We start from the raw sequence: 17,454 nt of genomic DNA on the forward strand, positions 1-17,454 counted from the left end.
GTCTGACGTTATGGTCTAGCCTTATCGTCATGTGACATTACTATCAAATTTGATTGGCTGGTATTGAAAATGTTGCCCTCGTGTTGCCTGAAAAATAGAACATCGTGGGAGTGGGAGACATGTCTCCGGCATGGTCACACGAGCCGACAAGCCCATGTGACCAGGCCTTTAAACTTATCATTTATTAGTGCGTATGGGAACCAGGCTTTAACCACTGATAGATGCGCTATTTTTCTGGACTGAAAACTAGTGATGTGCAGTTCGATTCTTTTTAGTGACTCGATTCGTTTGATTCATTCAGTTTAGTGAATAAATTCAACAGATTTGTTAGTTTGATTCACTGATTCACTAATGCGAAATAAATATGTCTTGCTGAATTACTTGGTTATGAAAATTTGTTTGAACGGAAAAGTCTGGGAGCATGGGCCATTTAAGACTGTTCACTTGGTGGGCCACACCGTAATATATATATATATATATATATATATATATATATATATATATATATATATATATATATATATATATATATTGCAATGTACGTGAAAATGTCTATATAAATTGTATGTAGGCTATTATACTACTCAAAACACATTATCCCCACTGCACGATTCCTAGTCATCAATAAGTATGCAGGCATGGTTTCAATCAATTATTCAACATATTACTTCATGTATTTTATAGTACAGAAATAGGTAAAACAGTAAAAAAAAAAAAAAAAAAACCTTAGTATATAATGCTAAATCTCAATATTTAACTTGTATTCCAAAATATAACGTTTTTAACAGCACTGGAAAAAAAAAAGATACTGACAAGCTGTGAAAATACGAAATAGTAAACTGTACCACTATGAAATGTACCTTTTTATGACTTCTGTCTGGACGTTGGTACTTCTGCATTTCTTTCTTTATTTTTTTCCAGCTAGCTAGTCCACTCTTTTGTCCAGTCATATGGTGCACCCTCTGTTGTAATCCCAGTTACTTTCTTCCAAGGTAATTCTGCACTTTCCGTGGCTTCTTGAAATTAAAAAAAAGTCCTTTCCTGTGGTTGTGTTGTTCATTGCACCCACAGCACTTTTCAGAAAAACCTTTAGTTGACTCCATAGCTTCTTTCATTTCCAGTAAACTCAAAAGATGTTGCTTTGTGCAGTGTGTCATAGTGACGTTGTATCGGGGCGTAAAATTAAATGCATATCCTGTATATGTTACGAAGCCTGGAGACGATTAATGCAAACTTCAAAGCAGTATACGTTGCTAACTCTTTTTACCCAGTGACTCACCTTGAATGACGTCATACTGGTAAGACTGGTGCTGCTAATACGGACTGATAAGATTGGTGCTGCCAGTGTGGGATGGGTAAGACTGGTGCTGATGCTGCTGGGACTGGTAAGACTGGTGCGGACACTGCTGGTACTGGTAAGACTGGTGCTGCTACTGCTGGGACTGGTAATACTTGTGCAGACACTGCTGAGACTGGTCAGACTGGTGCTGCTACTGCTGGACTGGTCAGACTGGTGCTGACACTGCTGGACTGGTTTTCAGCTCTTAAAGAGTTGCATATTTCAAGTTACTTGTAAAATGACCAGGGGTTGGGAACCACTGCATTACATTATTAGATACACTCTGATTGAAATGTACTGTTTGAATTACTGTTTTAAATATGCATTAAGGCAAGGAAATTAAGGCAGTGTTATACATGAAAATCTATGGATTTCTTTTTCTAACATATTTTTGCCGTATGCAAATGTTGGTATTAGTTCAGCAAATGAAAGGTTCTTTTCTTGCAAAAAGGCTCAATATATATCTGCGTATATGCTACTGGGAGATTGAGCGATCTTTTGGTTATTGTGAGCTAACCTGACAAGCAAAAACATTAGACTTACAAATATAGGCTGGTGTTGACAAATATGCCTGTCACCCTGGTGAGTGCTGTATCTGTTGATCGCTCATTTTTAGTCAATGTAAGCCACCTCCCCACCTTCACAATAAGCTACTGACCAAAAGATATGCCTGGACTGCTGGGGCTTTTGATATCACGGTGGTCACGGGTAAGTCTCTGACATTATCGTGCACATTAAATTATCGCTCACAATACATGTAGTGTGCACGGTATAGTATGTAAATTAGCCAAATACTGGGTATGTAAATTTATGCGCTCTCTGTTAGTAAGTGGGCCAGTAAATTTAGATTTGGCTCACTACTTTACATGCGCGCTAACTCCAAATTTTGTACCCTTTCGTAAACGAGGCCCCAAGTCTGTTATTACCGCACAAGAGTGAGTTCATTTTGAAATCAAAATGATTTTGTTTTGTTTCAGTGTTACATGCGGAAACTGAATGGATCTGGTATAACCTCTCTATCTCTTTTTTCCTTCCTTTCTCCATCCTTCTCCTGTACTAGGCTGACGTCTGAGGTCACTGGAATGGGCACCCTCTAATTTCTACCCACGATCCTTCACTGCATCACCTGACCCTCCTGAGCCAATGGCATTGCACCTAGTTTGTTCTCTCTGTATTCTGCTGTCCTGCATTTTGAGTGATAATTACTTATTTATATAATATAATCTATACTTATACATATTTAAATACCCCAGTTCAGTGTCCCTTCTCCCATACCCAGAATTGTTAACAAATGCCCCATACCTGATTGTCCATTGTTTTGAATAAGACTGTTCTTTTTTGACTCTCTAGTACCATACTTGACAATAGTGGTCACTGCATAAACATCCTTTTTGCTGTTTTCTATTTGTGTTGTGCGCTGCAGACATGATTGCTAATTCTTTTGCACTATTTGGCGCAGCTTGGCAAAGAATGATACAATATTGCCATAGAATAATTCATAATTTTTTTCAAACCACAGATCACACAGATACCTTATAGCCTGTATATATCAAACATACATACAAAATGGATAGTCAGAGCATGTCTGTGTTGTGTATGCAAGCAGGTATGTACTGTATAAGGGATGAAGTCCAATAATTGGGTTTATATTTGTGTTCATTTGCTTTTTCATTTAAACGATAGCAGTCCAATCAGACTTGAGGACATATTACATGTATTTGGAAACAACTGAGCCCTAAAATTACTTATCTCCTTGTAAATGTGATGTGGTCAATATAGCAGCTATATCCTAGTGTAGCCTCGCAAAAAGATACCCATTCAATGTAAGGCTTTAATGTAGTGAAACTGGTCCCTTGTTATAAAATGCAAAATGCCTTCCAACAAGAAAACTGTAGCTGAATCCCACATTCTTGACTCCCCTTTACCCATTGTATACATACAGTATAACAGTATACCTACATCCGCGCAGCCATGCACAAGAAGATGGAAACAATATCAGTGCATCCTTTCATAGAAATCTAGAAATCTTTAGGTGTTACCAGTTATGATCCCGAATAAATATACTGTACTGTACTATAGCTTATACAATCGGACTGAACCAAATGTTTTAGGGCTGTGGAATGTTTAAAGGTTCGGTTCAGAACCCAGGGAGGTAGGTTTGGACTTTTTTTTTTTTTTTCAAACTGGTCTTCATACCTCTCGCACATGATTGTTTCTTTTCTTTTTTTGATTTTTGCTTTTATAATTAATAAGATGTTATTTTCTTTTCAAATAAGCTGCGTTGATGACGAGCACTGAACAATGTGTTTGCGATTTCAGACTTTGTCATTTCTTTCCTGGTCTCTTTACTGGCCCTCCGTGCTCACTGAGCTGGTATTGACAGGCAGTGGCTATGAGCTGTGCATCGTTGGCTAGTAAAGTGACAGAAGGGGGCTGCTCATTTGGCCTCTTTGAAAAGGACCCGAGCTAGTCTTCCACACGTTGCTTTGAGAAAGAACCAACAAGGTAAATGAATGTAGCACCTTCAGTAGTTTAATGAGAATTTAACATCAGTTTGGAAGCAGATATTGTGTGAAACTACATTGTTTTAGAGTTTAAAAAATGTCTTATGTGGCAATGTGTCCCAGCCCAGGCTGGTTTGCACCCTTGAATTAGTGACCCAGACACAAGAACTGCAGGTTTAAGCACTTTCCTACAATTTTATTATTCACAAAACTAAATAATAAAATAAAAACCTAACTCCCCTTGGAATACTAACTAACATTTTCAAATCCCTCACTATAAGCCGGACAGCTAAGTCATTTACCAGTCACAAAAACTCACACCGTACCTTTTTGACCACACAGGCCTCTTTACAGGCTTCTCACAGACAGTACAGGACTCTGTATAAAGTGGTTGTCTTTTAAGGTGCAGCCTCAGTCTGGCAGAACTAAAATCTAGTTAAAGTCAACTATTACAAACATGATTAAAACTCTTTATTTATTAATATTAGTTTATGCACTAGCTCTCCTGCCTTTCATCTCAGGGTCCATGAAGTAAATGTGGTGGTCCCAACTAAGCCCATAATGTGCATTGGTCTGCATTACAAAACCACCACCCAATTTGACACAATTCAGTCAGCTTGAGGTACACATGTGATAGATGTTCAGGTGACGGAGCTGTGAGGAGAAGCCAGAGTCACTGTCCCTCTCCTTTCATGAGTGCTAAACTCATATACGGATATAGTATAGAAAATATTACAGTGGAACGTCGCATATCCGAACGTCACATAACCGCTCTGATGAATTAACCGCCTTGCTAAATAAATAAATAAATAAATATTAAAATTAGGCTACGAGAGTAATGGTATTGGCAGCAAGTGCAGCGTCCGTGATGGAAACAGAAAGAAAGCGTTAAAACAATCAGCCTTTTGGTGACTGACTGGTGTGTCAGTCAGCTGTGTGTAGAGGTGACGTTTCAATGCACCAGTTGAGAAAGCTTTGTGTTTTACTCTTTTTTTGTTCAATGTGTTTATATGACGGAGTTCACAGTTGCAGATATTGGCAGCGTGTTGTTGTAGCTTTTAAATGCATTTTAATTAAACAAAGCAAGCTTCATAAACGCAATGCTTACCGGCTGTTTGTTTAAAATAGCCGAAGCAAAATTCAAACCGAGCTGCTTATCGGCTGTTGGCAATATCAAGAAAGAGCACAAAGTACCGAGACAGACATATTAAGAATGCAGAACCAGTGAGGCAGGGACTTCTAGAGTTAAGAAAGAAGCCATCAGTTGCAGGTTACTGTACAGTTAAAATGTAATTTGAAGCGATCTCTATTTAACAAATCATCAATCGTTCAGATGAAAACCCATGCATAGTGCAGTATGTACAATTTTACAGAGATCGCATTAAGCCATTAATCTGGGTCTAAGGGACAATGTCTATAGAAGGGTAAATATTATTCATATAGTGGAACTGCACATGGTTTGAAAATAATATTTTAAAAATGTTTGGACTATACATCTAAGGTTCTTTGTAACTGCCCTTCCCCTTTCCTTTTCTTTGAATTCATAGGGGGCTTTCTTTTAATGTAAAAATGTATTACGATGTTCAGAAGCTGTATTATGAAGTTCTGATGCATGAGTTTCAGTATGAGTTCATTTATGTAACCGCTCTCTCTTTTGTTCCACTTTTCCATGAACACTTTTGTTTTCCTGTATTAGAGCAGCAAAGAAATGATCCTGTTATGTATGTGCTTATGTATCTTCTGCTGTCAGAAATTGTAACGAGTTTGTTTGTTATTTTTAGTTTAATGACATGCTGCTTGCAGATCTATATTAGATTTAAATGATTGAGATTAGATACCCTTTTAAATGTTTTGTAAAAAAGAAAAATAAACTTTCTTTGTCCCTAGTGTGAAGACTCATTATTTGTATTGGTTTGATTTCCAGTGTATGCATGAATTACATTGTGAAAGATTTCTATTTCTTTTTCTGTTCTGCTTTCTGAAATAAGCAATAGGACACAAGAAGGTGTGGGCTTACTGATACTGTGCAGCCTTCAGCCTTATTGAGTTAATACAAGGAAAATATATGACATATATATATATTTGTTTTACACAAAATCCCCAAATAATAGAATGTTCTGAGCTCTATCTATGGTTAACCTAACCCGTCGACATGATTATCACACCTTGTATTTATACCTGGAAAACTGCTTATCCAATGAAACTTGCTATTAACATTATTTAGCATTGAGTTGTTGAGTGTATTACATTCTGGGGATATAATGGGATGTCTGTCTGTCTGTTTGTTACACTTACATTTGTACATATATCGAGAACACAAGCAGTCCATATACTGTAAATCAGTCATTGTAATATACTTTGCCAACATCTCGTTTGCTTACTGAATGACAAGTCATAAATATCCAGTTTTCATTAAACCCTTATTGCTATTCTGTATTCTGTACATACATTCTGTACATACTTTTTATATACATCATGGTTATAAACTTTTTCATCACACTGATAATTCAAAATTTGAGCTTACAGCTGTGTCTGGGGTTGTATGTGACAGACATACTTGTTTAACCTTGTAGAGGTCGGAATTTGACTGTATTTAGGAACCGGCCATTCATATTGTTTACTGTCTAAATTAAATAGTCAGAAGAAAACAGAAACTCAATTTATGAGACAATGTCCCAGTTCCTAAAATAAACAGATGAAAGGAAACAGAAAAAACATGACATAACAATATAGCCCTAAAGAACATGACAAGAAGCAATGAAACCTGCTTATTTACCTGCTCCACTAGATGGCCCAAGATACAAATAAATGGCCGCCCATTTCCAGCCAACACTTTGATTTACAGGAGAATAAACTGGCTGCTTCTCCAACTGAAGATCGACTGATAATACTGTATGGCCATAAGACTTTCAATAGTTTTACTAGAAGATGTATATAGTATGCCTTTTATCACTTTTCAGACTGGGATGTGGCATACAGTAGTAAATAGCTTGCATGTGCGTATAAATACAGGGGCTCTAGTAAAAAAGACCAGTAAAAACAAATTCACCTGCAGGGTGTACCAGAGGCCTGTGGTTGAAAGGTTGTGGTAACCAGTGCTTTAAAATCAATGTTCCTACATTATTAGCTTTATTAATATTAATACTGGTTTCCATTTTATTGTGCAGTGGTTATTGTTCATTTTATATCCCCCCTTTAATGGCGTGTGTTGTCCACACAGAACTGTGAATGCCCTAAGTGATTATTCTGCTTTGGATTCGTCTTCATCTGTCCCTTTTTTTTATACTGTCAATAATGGACAGATAATAGGTTAGTTCTTCGGTATCATTAACATATACATTTCTCACTGTTTAAAATATATATTTGAACTTCTTTGCATTATTATAATTATTGACTTTATCAGCGTGTACAGATAACAACCGCAGATGAGATCTACAATATCACAGGTTTTTTTTGGTTTTTTTTTTTTTTACCTGGCTAAACAAAGAATAAATAAATGAAAATAGATTAAAAGCTAGGTGCCACCTAATGTATTTATATATTCTTTGTGCTGGTCCACACTCCATCTTGTACATTTCAGATTATCTGTCATTGCTGACAAAAAAAATCAAATGAAAAGCTGTCACTGTATTTTAACTGCCTTATAATTTAAGACTTGCTTCCCTGTGTTGTGTGCAGTTACTGCCTTCATCATGTTTCATCATTCAGTCTTGGATGACCTGCATTTATCTTTGAAGTTATAATGCAGCTGTTTATTGTTTTAATGGAGAATTGCTGCAGAAGAACATTTTGAAAAGTAGCATTACTGAATGCACAACTAAAGGGTCTGCTTTGCATTCTCATTTAACATTACCTTTCTAATATTAAATACCCCTGTTGGTTTTATGTTGGGTTATACTGGGTTGTCTTAAAACAGTTGAGCCATTTAATTTTATTTTATATTGATGAGAGTGCTTTGGAGCAAATTCACCACCATAAGGACACATACTTTATCCCTGTTCTAGTACTCCATAAAACACAGTAAATTACCTTTCCTGAGTATTAGGTTTAAAATTAAAATTTCCATTGATCATTATGTAGAGTTGTTCTTTTTATTGCTCTGCAGAGACGACAAAATTGCAGAACCACAACTACTCATCAGTGTAGTGTCAGAGTGGATCATAATATCATTCTGTGTATGAAATTAACAGAAATGGAATATAGAGGGTGGTCCTAAGTCATTCTCTGTGTCTACTTCTTTTCTGGTCACAAACTCCTCACTGACAAAGAATGCTTTTAAAAAGAGTCTAACTGCTGGACAAGTGTTTGATCTTCCTCCATCGCTGAATGGATCCCTTGGCGCCACAAGCTAGACTGTTATGTGTGCTTTGACACCTCGGACAGAGAACAGAACCCCTCATTAATACAGCTGACAGGGGTCGAAACCACAGACCCATTGAGAACAATGAGCTGTCTCTGAGAAACGCCCCACGTGGACTCGGGCACAGCCTAAAATAACCAAACTAACCAATCACAGGGTTGAAGAGAGAATCCCAAAAAGCAGAGAGACTTTCAGAAATGCGGAGTTTCCTAAACACAGTGCGCTCTCCACAAACAAAGAGTTTTCCCACACTAAGCAAGTTCCCCGCAGAAGGAACAGCGCTCCAGGCAAGACAGAGAGCTCCCCACACTGAGAGCTTCCCATATGTGCTGCCTATGAGCTCCCCACACTGAGAGCTTCCCATACGTGCTGCCCATGAGCTCCCCACACTGAGAGCTTCCCATACGTGCTGCCCATGAGCTCCCCACACTGAGAGCTTCCCATACGTGCTGCCCATGAGCTCCCCACACTGAGAGCTTCCCATACGTGCTGCCCATGAGCTCCCCACACTGAGAGCTTCCCATACGTGCTGCCCATGAGCTCCCCACACTAAGAGCTTCCCATACGTGCTGCCCATGAGCTCCCCACACTGAGAGCTTTCCATACGTGCTGCCCATGAGCTCCCCACACTGAGAGCTCCCCACACTGAGAGCTTCCCATATGTGCTGGGCTCTGGACTCCTGACCAGAGGGTTGTGGGTTCAATCCCAGGTGGGGAACACTGCTGCTGTACCCTTGAGCAAGGTACTTTACCTAGATTGCTCCAGTAAAAACCCAACTGTATAAATAGGTAATTGTATGAAAAAAAGTGTAAAAAATAATGTGATATCTTGTAACAATTGTAAGTCACCCTGGATAAGGGCGTCTGCTAAGAAATAAATAATAATAATAAACACAACGACTGCATCACCCGTCAGACATTATTTTTTCTACTTTTTAGGATTGTTAATTTAGCTTGACCCAACAAAAAATTTGCCAGCTGGCACTTACTGTTTTTTTTCCTTGAATAATTTACCCCAAAGATAAATACTGTGTCAGAGAGCTCAACCTTTAACTCCCTAAACAGCTCTCTAAGAAACCCAAACAGTGATTTCAATCTGAGGCAGAACAGAAAACAATGGAACACGGTTTCTCTTAATAAACAAAAAGGACATTTATCCTCCACCCCTGGCTGAATTATTGCCTGAAATGAGTTGGTAGCCCAACTGCTCTACTGCCATTTGCCAAAAAAGTATAATCAAGTGTTGAAAAAGGAGATTCGTTCACAGTTCCATGTACTGTACGCCATGTACTGTACTGTAGAATGTGTAGCGGGTGAGTGAATCTTAGTTACACTGGGGGCCTCAGGGAGTTCTGATTGTCCTTTGCCTCCCACTGGCTAGGGAGGGGAAATCCTCTAGGGCAGGGGTGCACAATTCCAGTCCTGGAGGGCCGGATCCCTCCTGGCTTTTGTTCCAACTGTGTTCTAAATTACTTAATTAGACCAATAATTGGTAATAATTGGTCCAATTAAGTAATTTAGGGCAAGGTTGGAACAAAAGCCAGGAGGGACACCAGCCCTCCAGGACCGGAATTGCGCACCCCTGCTCTAGGGTTTGGTTCTCCTTGCCATGCCACAGCTATGCCTATTGGTCAGGCATCAAACAAGACCTCCATGCTGAAGTTTGTCCTCTAGGGTTCGGTAGCTTGACGACATCTGCTGCTTAAAATTGTCGAGTGAAATGGGTTGATTAGAAAGGGCGTCATTTAGGTAGGCCCTGTATGTCATACCTCGTGTTGATTTTAGGAATAATACATAATACTTTGGTGACAAAATAGGCCACCGAAGTTTAGCTAATTTGTTCTAAATGCTTCACAGACAGTATCTCTGTATTATCAGTGTTGTTGTCTGATTTTGATTTGTAATGTACCACATAGAATAAAAAAAGTTATCTTTGATTTTCAATCAGCCACAGATGGAAATAAAGTTGACTTCGCTATTAAGACAACTTTTTATTGATTATATTAGTGGAAGCTCATCAGATGAAGCAAGTGATGCTCTCTTCGTTCACCTAGAATTTCCGTGTCAATTAGTTTAATTAGGACTTAAAGTGCTAATTAAAGCACTTTAACCAACTGTATTTTTCATTATGTTTTAGTTGTAATATGTTATGAGTGTATGTAACAGGGTGAGGAGCCCTGCACATGAAAAGGGGGCAGGGCAAAGCCCTGCTGTAAAATATATTTGTTTTGTATTTTGATTTAAATGTATTGTTTATTTATTTTAAAACGGGGTACCCCTCTGCCCCTGTGCAGGTGTATTATTTTGTATTTGTTTATTATTATTATTATTATTATTACTATTATTATTATTATTATTATTATTTATTTATTTATTTATTTATTTATTTATATGTATTTATAAATGACGGCAAAGCCGTGTGTTTTGTTATTGTTTAAATGTGTTCTGGCAGTGGCGAGGTCGGCAGCTCGTCCTCTGCCAGTAGTATTTAAAAAGCCTCGTGGTAATGTGTGGCTGTCGGCTAGTGTGTTGTTAAACTAGCCGGCAGTCACACATAATTAATAAACTCGTGCAGATTGTGGGCGAGGGGTAATAGAATAATTACTAGCTAGTTGAACCCCTCGGCCATGGTATATAAACCTGCAGAGCTCTCAGTTCGGGGTGGGTTGTTCGGAGGAGAGAACAGAGCGAGAGCAAGAGGAGTTTAAAAATCAAACTAAATATAGGAACAGTGAAGTCGATTGCCCAGCCTGGCCTATTAGTTTTGTGTTTGTGTTTTTTTTATTTAAAACTTTTATTTTGCTCTCTGAGCAGTGTGTTTTTTGTTAAACCTTTTATTTTTGTTATTTTTGAAAATAAACGGCCCCGCAGCGCCTTTACAACTGTAGTACTCTGTTTGTGTGTCTCCTGACGTCACCACTCAGCCATTCCTGTCACAGTGTAATAAATAATTAGTTAATTGCTTCTAAAGTTTAAATCACCACTTACTATTTCTGCATAAGGAAACATTCAATGCATTCAAATAAAAGCAACGCGTACACCAGAAGGGTGAGTTGCCAGGGTAAAGATAGCTTTGTTAGGCTTAATATTTTGTATTCTTGGGAATTGATTTATAGGTGTTATTGGCTTCATTAAAATAAACAAGCAATTAAAAGAGTGCTATTCCTGCATAACAATATACTTCCAAGTGCGTTTGTAAGCTAACAATTAAAATTGTTTAGCTTTTGTCTAATGATCATTTGAATATGGTTCAAAGTACATGTAATGCATTTTATTTGTTGATTGATTACCTAGTTCTATTTCCAAATTGATTTTTGAGCTATTAGGATTGATGTGAGATGCTATGTTAATCTTTCAAACTAAGGGTGGTCCAATCAGGAACTGGAGATCCTACTTTGTCTCATTAATTTCTGCAGCCATTTCTGCAGCCATGTGCCTTGATCTCGCTTAACGGTCCCCAGTCGCCACTGATATATTTTGTTAAAGATTGCAGTCCATGTTTTCACATTCATTGTTTTTCCTGTCCAGTATTATAAGTTAATATGTGCAGTTGAACCTGTCATTATTATTATTATTATTATTATTATTATTATTATTATTATTATTATTATTATTATTATTATTATTATTATTTAAAAGTTAGTCCCTATTGAAATCTGGGGCCCCTGTCGATTAGCTTTTTTATTGATTTAGGTTACACCACTGAGCTAACATTTGAATGATTTGAATTTGGCTTTTCAAAACAGGTAACCCTAATTTGCACTATAAATGTAAAAAATGTTAATCTCTTAAAAAAATGAGATAAAACATTTTTTTGTGTTAGTTGAGAAGCACACATCAGTTTGTTCAAAACATGTATCTTCTTTAAAATGAACAATATCTATCTATCTATCTATCTATCTATCTATCTATCTATCTATCTATCTATCTACATTGTTTATTTATCTGACCTCAGTAAGTACAGCAGAGATTAATAACAAAGATTTTTAAACCTGCACCTGCTCAGTTTAATTAGTATTTGCACAAACATCAAGATCATTCCCAGTATTCAGTAAGAATGGTATCGTTGTATTCTTTGTTTATCTTAGTTCTTTGGTAGCCAGCAGGCCACATAACTTTAATGATGAGAAAGAATGAAGCCTTAGTCTAGTTTAACACATGCTGTGAAGATGAGGGGGTGGGTGGAAAAAAAGGAAATACAACTTCAAAATCAATTATTGTAAGGTGACATTGGTTTTATGTTGAGAAATATTTTTAAGAAAAATAAAAAACTGAAATATCTTGCTTGCATAAGTATTCAACCCCCACACATTAATATTTGGTAGAGCCACCTTTCGCTGCAATAACAGCTTTAAGTCTTTTGGGGTAAGTATGTACCAGCTTTGCACACAGTGTCGCAGTGATTTTGGCCCATTCAGTACATATATTTAATTGTATTGAAACATGTATTTACTTTTTTAAATTTAATATTAATATATTTAGCAGACTCATGTAAATTAGTTGCTTGCAAAGGATGTTGGGGGTTGGGATTTTTGTGTGGAACCTGCAATTATTTGTTGATTATTGCAAATATGTAATTACTGTTTTGTGATAATTGTTCAGTTATTGTTTTACATGTTTATGGTTTATTTGGGAGTATTTCTGTGATTTGTTATTAATCTGCAAAAATCACCCTGAGAGGTGTGTGTGCGTCTGCAAGAGTGGGGAGGTGCCGTGTGCATGCGTTCATGTTAGTGAGCAGAGAGTCACTGCTGTTGGCAATGTCTGCCAAATAACACCTCTGGTGTTATGAAAGAGCTGAATTACTTCCTTTATTACTCAACAAAGGTGCTTTTAAGTGCCCTGCTTGTCTACAATATTGTTTGTTTTTTGTTATGTGCCATACACAAGTACATACTGTATATTAAGAGTCATATTTTAAATGTATACATAATGCATTTTTCTCATATGAATTTCATATTTCTCAATATATTTACTTTTAGATTTTAAAAACATTATCAATATATTTAACATATATACACAATTATATATTTTTTATTATTATTATTATTATTATTATTATTATTATTATTATTATTATTATTATTATTATTACTATTTGTTTATTTAGCAGACGCCTTTATCCAAGGCGACTTACAGAGACTAGGGTGTGTGAACTATGCATCAGCTGCAGAGTCACTTACAATTACGTCTCACCCAAAAGACGGAGCACAAGGAGGTGAAGTGACTTGCTCAGGATCACAGTGGCTGAGGTGGCTGAGGTGGGATTTGAACCGGGGACCTCCTGGTTACAAGCCCTTTTCTTTAATCACTGGAACATAAAACATATATTTACCGTATATCTCAGATTTTTCATATCTAGAAAAGGGGCACATTTTTTGTGTCTTAAAAATGCATAAAATATCTTGATAATATATATTTTTATTATATTCTATTTAATTCAAGAAAGATGTTGGGATCATACATTTCTTGTTATATATTAAAAATATATTTTTGTTCCGTTTGAGTTACCCTTCCCTTTATTTGATTATGCTGTAGCTGTCACCTCAACATACTGGGACTGTATTTTAATCACGTTCAAAACAGTCACATTCTTTTTCACAAACATGGTTTGACAGCCATGGACTGTGACTGGTAAAACATGTTCTGAATGTAAATGACCAGACTTCATTTAGAATAATAGAATATATTGTATTGCATGTTATGTTGAGTATAGCATTGTGTTAATTCCGTTACTGTAATGTGCTCGTCAAGATCTAACCTCGGATTAAACCCGACAAACAAATGCACCTCCCAGTACACAACAGAGGTAGATAGTCTTAGTGATTAGCTCTCAGTGCTAAGGAAAGGTCATTTTTTGTTTACGGCATTAAAATCTCAGCACCCTGGATTAAAGGGAAAAAAAATTTGAGCACCATTAAATCAGGCAATGCGGAAGTTCATTGCAATTGTCTGGTACTCAATTGTACAAAATTGTGAAATGAACACATTGTTAACAGATATACCACTGCATATCCCAGATATAAGTAGAGACAAACAAAAGAACACTTGGGTCAACAAAAAGGGTAAAATAATGTTGCAAATGATAGGGTTACAGGACGGTGAATGTCTGTGTATGTGGGTAATATCGACAAGGATAGAAGTGAATGGACCAAAAGTGAAAGCAGAGGTCTGTTTACGAGCTACGAGTGCTGATATAACCCATACACAGACACTTGCAGTCCTATAAATGTATTATATATATATATATATATATATATATATATATATATATATATATATATATATATATATATATATATATATATACAGGTAGTAGACAAAAAAATTGAAACACCTGGGTAAATGAGGGACACCAAGTATATTGAAAGCAAGGGCTTCCACACAGGTGTGGCTCATGCGTTAATTAAGCAAATAACATCCCAGCATGCTTAGGGTCATGTATAAAAATGCTGGACAGGCCTGGTTGCCTATAATTATGGCTAGCATGGCTGCAAGAGGAGACCTCAGTGACTTTGAAAGAGGGGTGATTGTTGGGGCGCATTTGGCAGGGGCTTCAGTGACCAAGACAGCTCAACTTGCTGATTGTTCACGAGCAACGGTGTCTAAGGTGATGTCGGCATGGAACTCTGAGGGAAAGACATCATCAGCAAAAGGCAACAGTGGGCGGAAGCGCATACTCCAGGATCGTGGTATCCGTGCATTAATTCGAAGTGCAATGCAAAACAGGCAAGTAACTGCAGATCAACTGGCTGCAAGTTTCAACCTGGGGCGTGAGCGCCAGTTCCATCAGAAACAGTCCACCGAGAACTCCACAGAGCGGGTTACCATAGTGGCCCAACGCCCTATTAAGTGACTTTACATAGTTGTATCCATTTTTTTGTCCACTACCTGTATATACAGTGTATATATATATATATATATATATATATATATATATATATATATATATATATATATATATATGTATATATATATATATATATACAGCTTTATTATTCATATACAAGTTAAAAATACAGAGATATCATTGCCAACTATTATTTAGTCCATTGTCAATTTCACTGAAAAGAGAGAAAAGGTTGATAAATTAACTTTACACTTGAATGGAATTTGAAAAGGTGCCTCATTTTTTAGAGCAGGTGACATCAACTGTGCTGATATGGAGAATACAGCACGGTAAAAACTACGGTTGCCACGGTTGATGTCATCAATAGGGTTTCTCTGTGATGTGTCATGGAATACAGAAGGCAAAAAAGTGTGCTCTGATTGGCTGAAAGATCCTGAGCAGTCTATAATTGAAACATATTTTAAAACCTTAATTATCCTTCCTTTCAGAATTATTGTAATTCAAAATTATTTCAAATGACATGATACTGAATATTACTTTTTCAGCTGGTTTAAACAATATTTCCAATCTTTCTTGTATATTTCTTATGAGTAGAAAGTGGCACTTACAGTACATGATCAATAATTATAACCGAGTCCCTGTACAGTATGTCCTTAACCATGAATTTTGACCTCAAGCTTAGATTTTATCAGTTGATAAGATGGTGCCATATTGGCTGTAGGTCAAAAACATCTTTAACACACTGTGCATACTTCGTAGCTTATTCCACTCAACACTGCCTAATTTAAGAGCTTGCATGCATATAAACTAATACTGTTACAGCTTCTGTAAATCAATCATTTCTCTCCAGATACTGGCACAAGCTACATGCTCATTCTGCCTTGTAAATCAATAAAAGAGCTGTTTAACAAGTTTCTCTTGAGTTTTTTTTTTTGATCAAATGTTTTTTTTTTTATTACAATAAACACAGTACAGTAATGTAACCCATACAATATTTGCAAAGTTTTTCAATTTTTTACCCTCTCTCCGTCCCTATCCGCCCTCTCCTTCCTTCCCTCCCCACCCCACCCACCCTCTCTCTCGCTCCCTGCCCGTTCTATCTCTCCCTCCCTGCCCATTCTCTCCCTCCCTCCCCCCCGATGTGGCTATACTTCCCCTGTCTCAGGTCTCAGCTAGTGTGAATTCAGGGAGCTAATTCAGACCGAGTCTAACAAAGATTTAACAAGGATAGCAGCATCCCGCCAAACCTGCACCGTCCCCTCCCGGGCACCATGGATCAGAGCGGTAGAGAGCTCCAGGTAAATAATATCCAAGAGTGTAAGGATCCATTGGCGCCGAGGAAGGGAGTGGGGGGGCTGCCAGTGCAACGCTATCAACTTTTTTGCTGCGGCAAGGCCAGCTAGCCAAATTCATTCTTGCTGGGATGTCAGGTGAAGGGATGACTCATCATTTAGTATTAACAATAAAAAAAGAGCAAGGAATTTCTTTCTCTAGAATGATGGACAAGGCTGAAGACACCTGCTTCCAGAATTTAGCTACCATCGGGCAGTCCCATACTATGTGCATGAAGGTACCCAGGGCACCCTGGGGGTAAAGTTTAATTTGAAAGCACCTGCGTGGTGTTAAATATGTTCTGTGAAGGAAAGTAAAATGAATCGATTGGTGATTTGGGTTTTTGGAGGCTAAGCCTACATTGCAATTAGTTTCTGTAGTAAGGGGGGCTAATTCACTGTTCCAGATAGTACAGATAGCTAATGGTTTGTATGAAGTTTTTAAAAGAGTATAATGAAGTAACCAACCAGCCGGCCTCAGAAATATCAGCAAGGGTGTGTATTCCCCCGTTCCTCCAAGGAGGAAAAGAGAAGGGTCAACCTCCGGATAAGAGCGTAAAGTTAAGAAATATAGGCGTACGAGAGTGACATTTAAGTTGAGAGTTTGTGTTTTTCCATAGCATGCCAGATTGATATTAACTGAGTAATTAGTGGACCGACCTTTAATTTGCAGTGCCAAATAGAGATATTTGAGTAAATCAAGTCTTGTAATCTATATGGATAGACTATTTTTTCCTCTAGCAGCCACCATGAAACAGAGATGTTGGGATTGAACCAAGTAGTGAGCGGGCGCAACACAAATGACCAAAAATATAATTTGAAATTTGTAAAGCATTCATTTTAATTATAGTGATGCAGGCCTGGAATGAATTAGTGAAGTGTGACCAGTTGTCCAGATCTGATTTTACCTGAGTGAAAATTTTGTTGAAATTAGTAGATACGGTAGAGTGCAGAGAGGGGTAAATATTAACGGCAACATATTTAAAGTGTCTGACTACTGGAATATCTGAGGGAAGGGTATTCTCGTCAGACGTGGAGTTCAGGGGCATAAGCCAATTAATTTTATATCC

At 37.4% G+C, this 17,454-nt stretch overlaps 1 protein-coding gene across 12 annotated transcripts in view; it reads left to right on the forward strand.

The window, feature by feature from the left end:
* LOC117426174 (poly(rC)-binding protein 3-like) overlaps positions 1-5,730 on the forward strand; it is a 106,172-nt gene extending 100,442 nt beyond the window's left edge. For all 12 annotated transcript variants that reach the window (XR_009330542.1, XM_059033485.1, XM_059033486.1 and 9 more), the window contains one exon: positions 2,400-5,730. Coding sequence is in view for 11 of the 12 variants with exons in the window: in XM_059033485.1 (XP_058889468.1) it covers positions 2,400-2,436 (37 nt within the window). In the remaining variant the exon portion in view is untranslated. The remainder of the gene's footprint in view (positions 1-2,399) is intronic.
* Positions 5,731-17,454: the final 11,724 nt, after the last annotated feature.

Source organism: Acipenser ruthenus, chromosome 11, assembly GCF_902713425.1.
Source record: "Acipenser ruthenus chromosome 11, fAciRut3.2 maternal haplotype, whole genome shotgun sequence".
NCBI classification, from domain to species: domain Eukaryota; kingdom Metazoa; phylum Chordata; class Actinopteri; order Acipenseriformes; family Acipenseridae; genus Acipenser; species Acipenser ruthenus.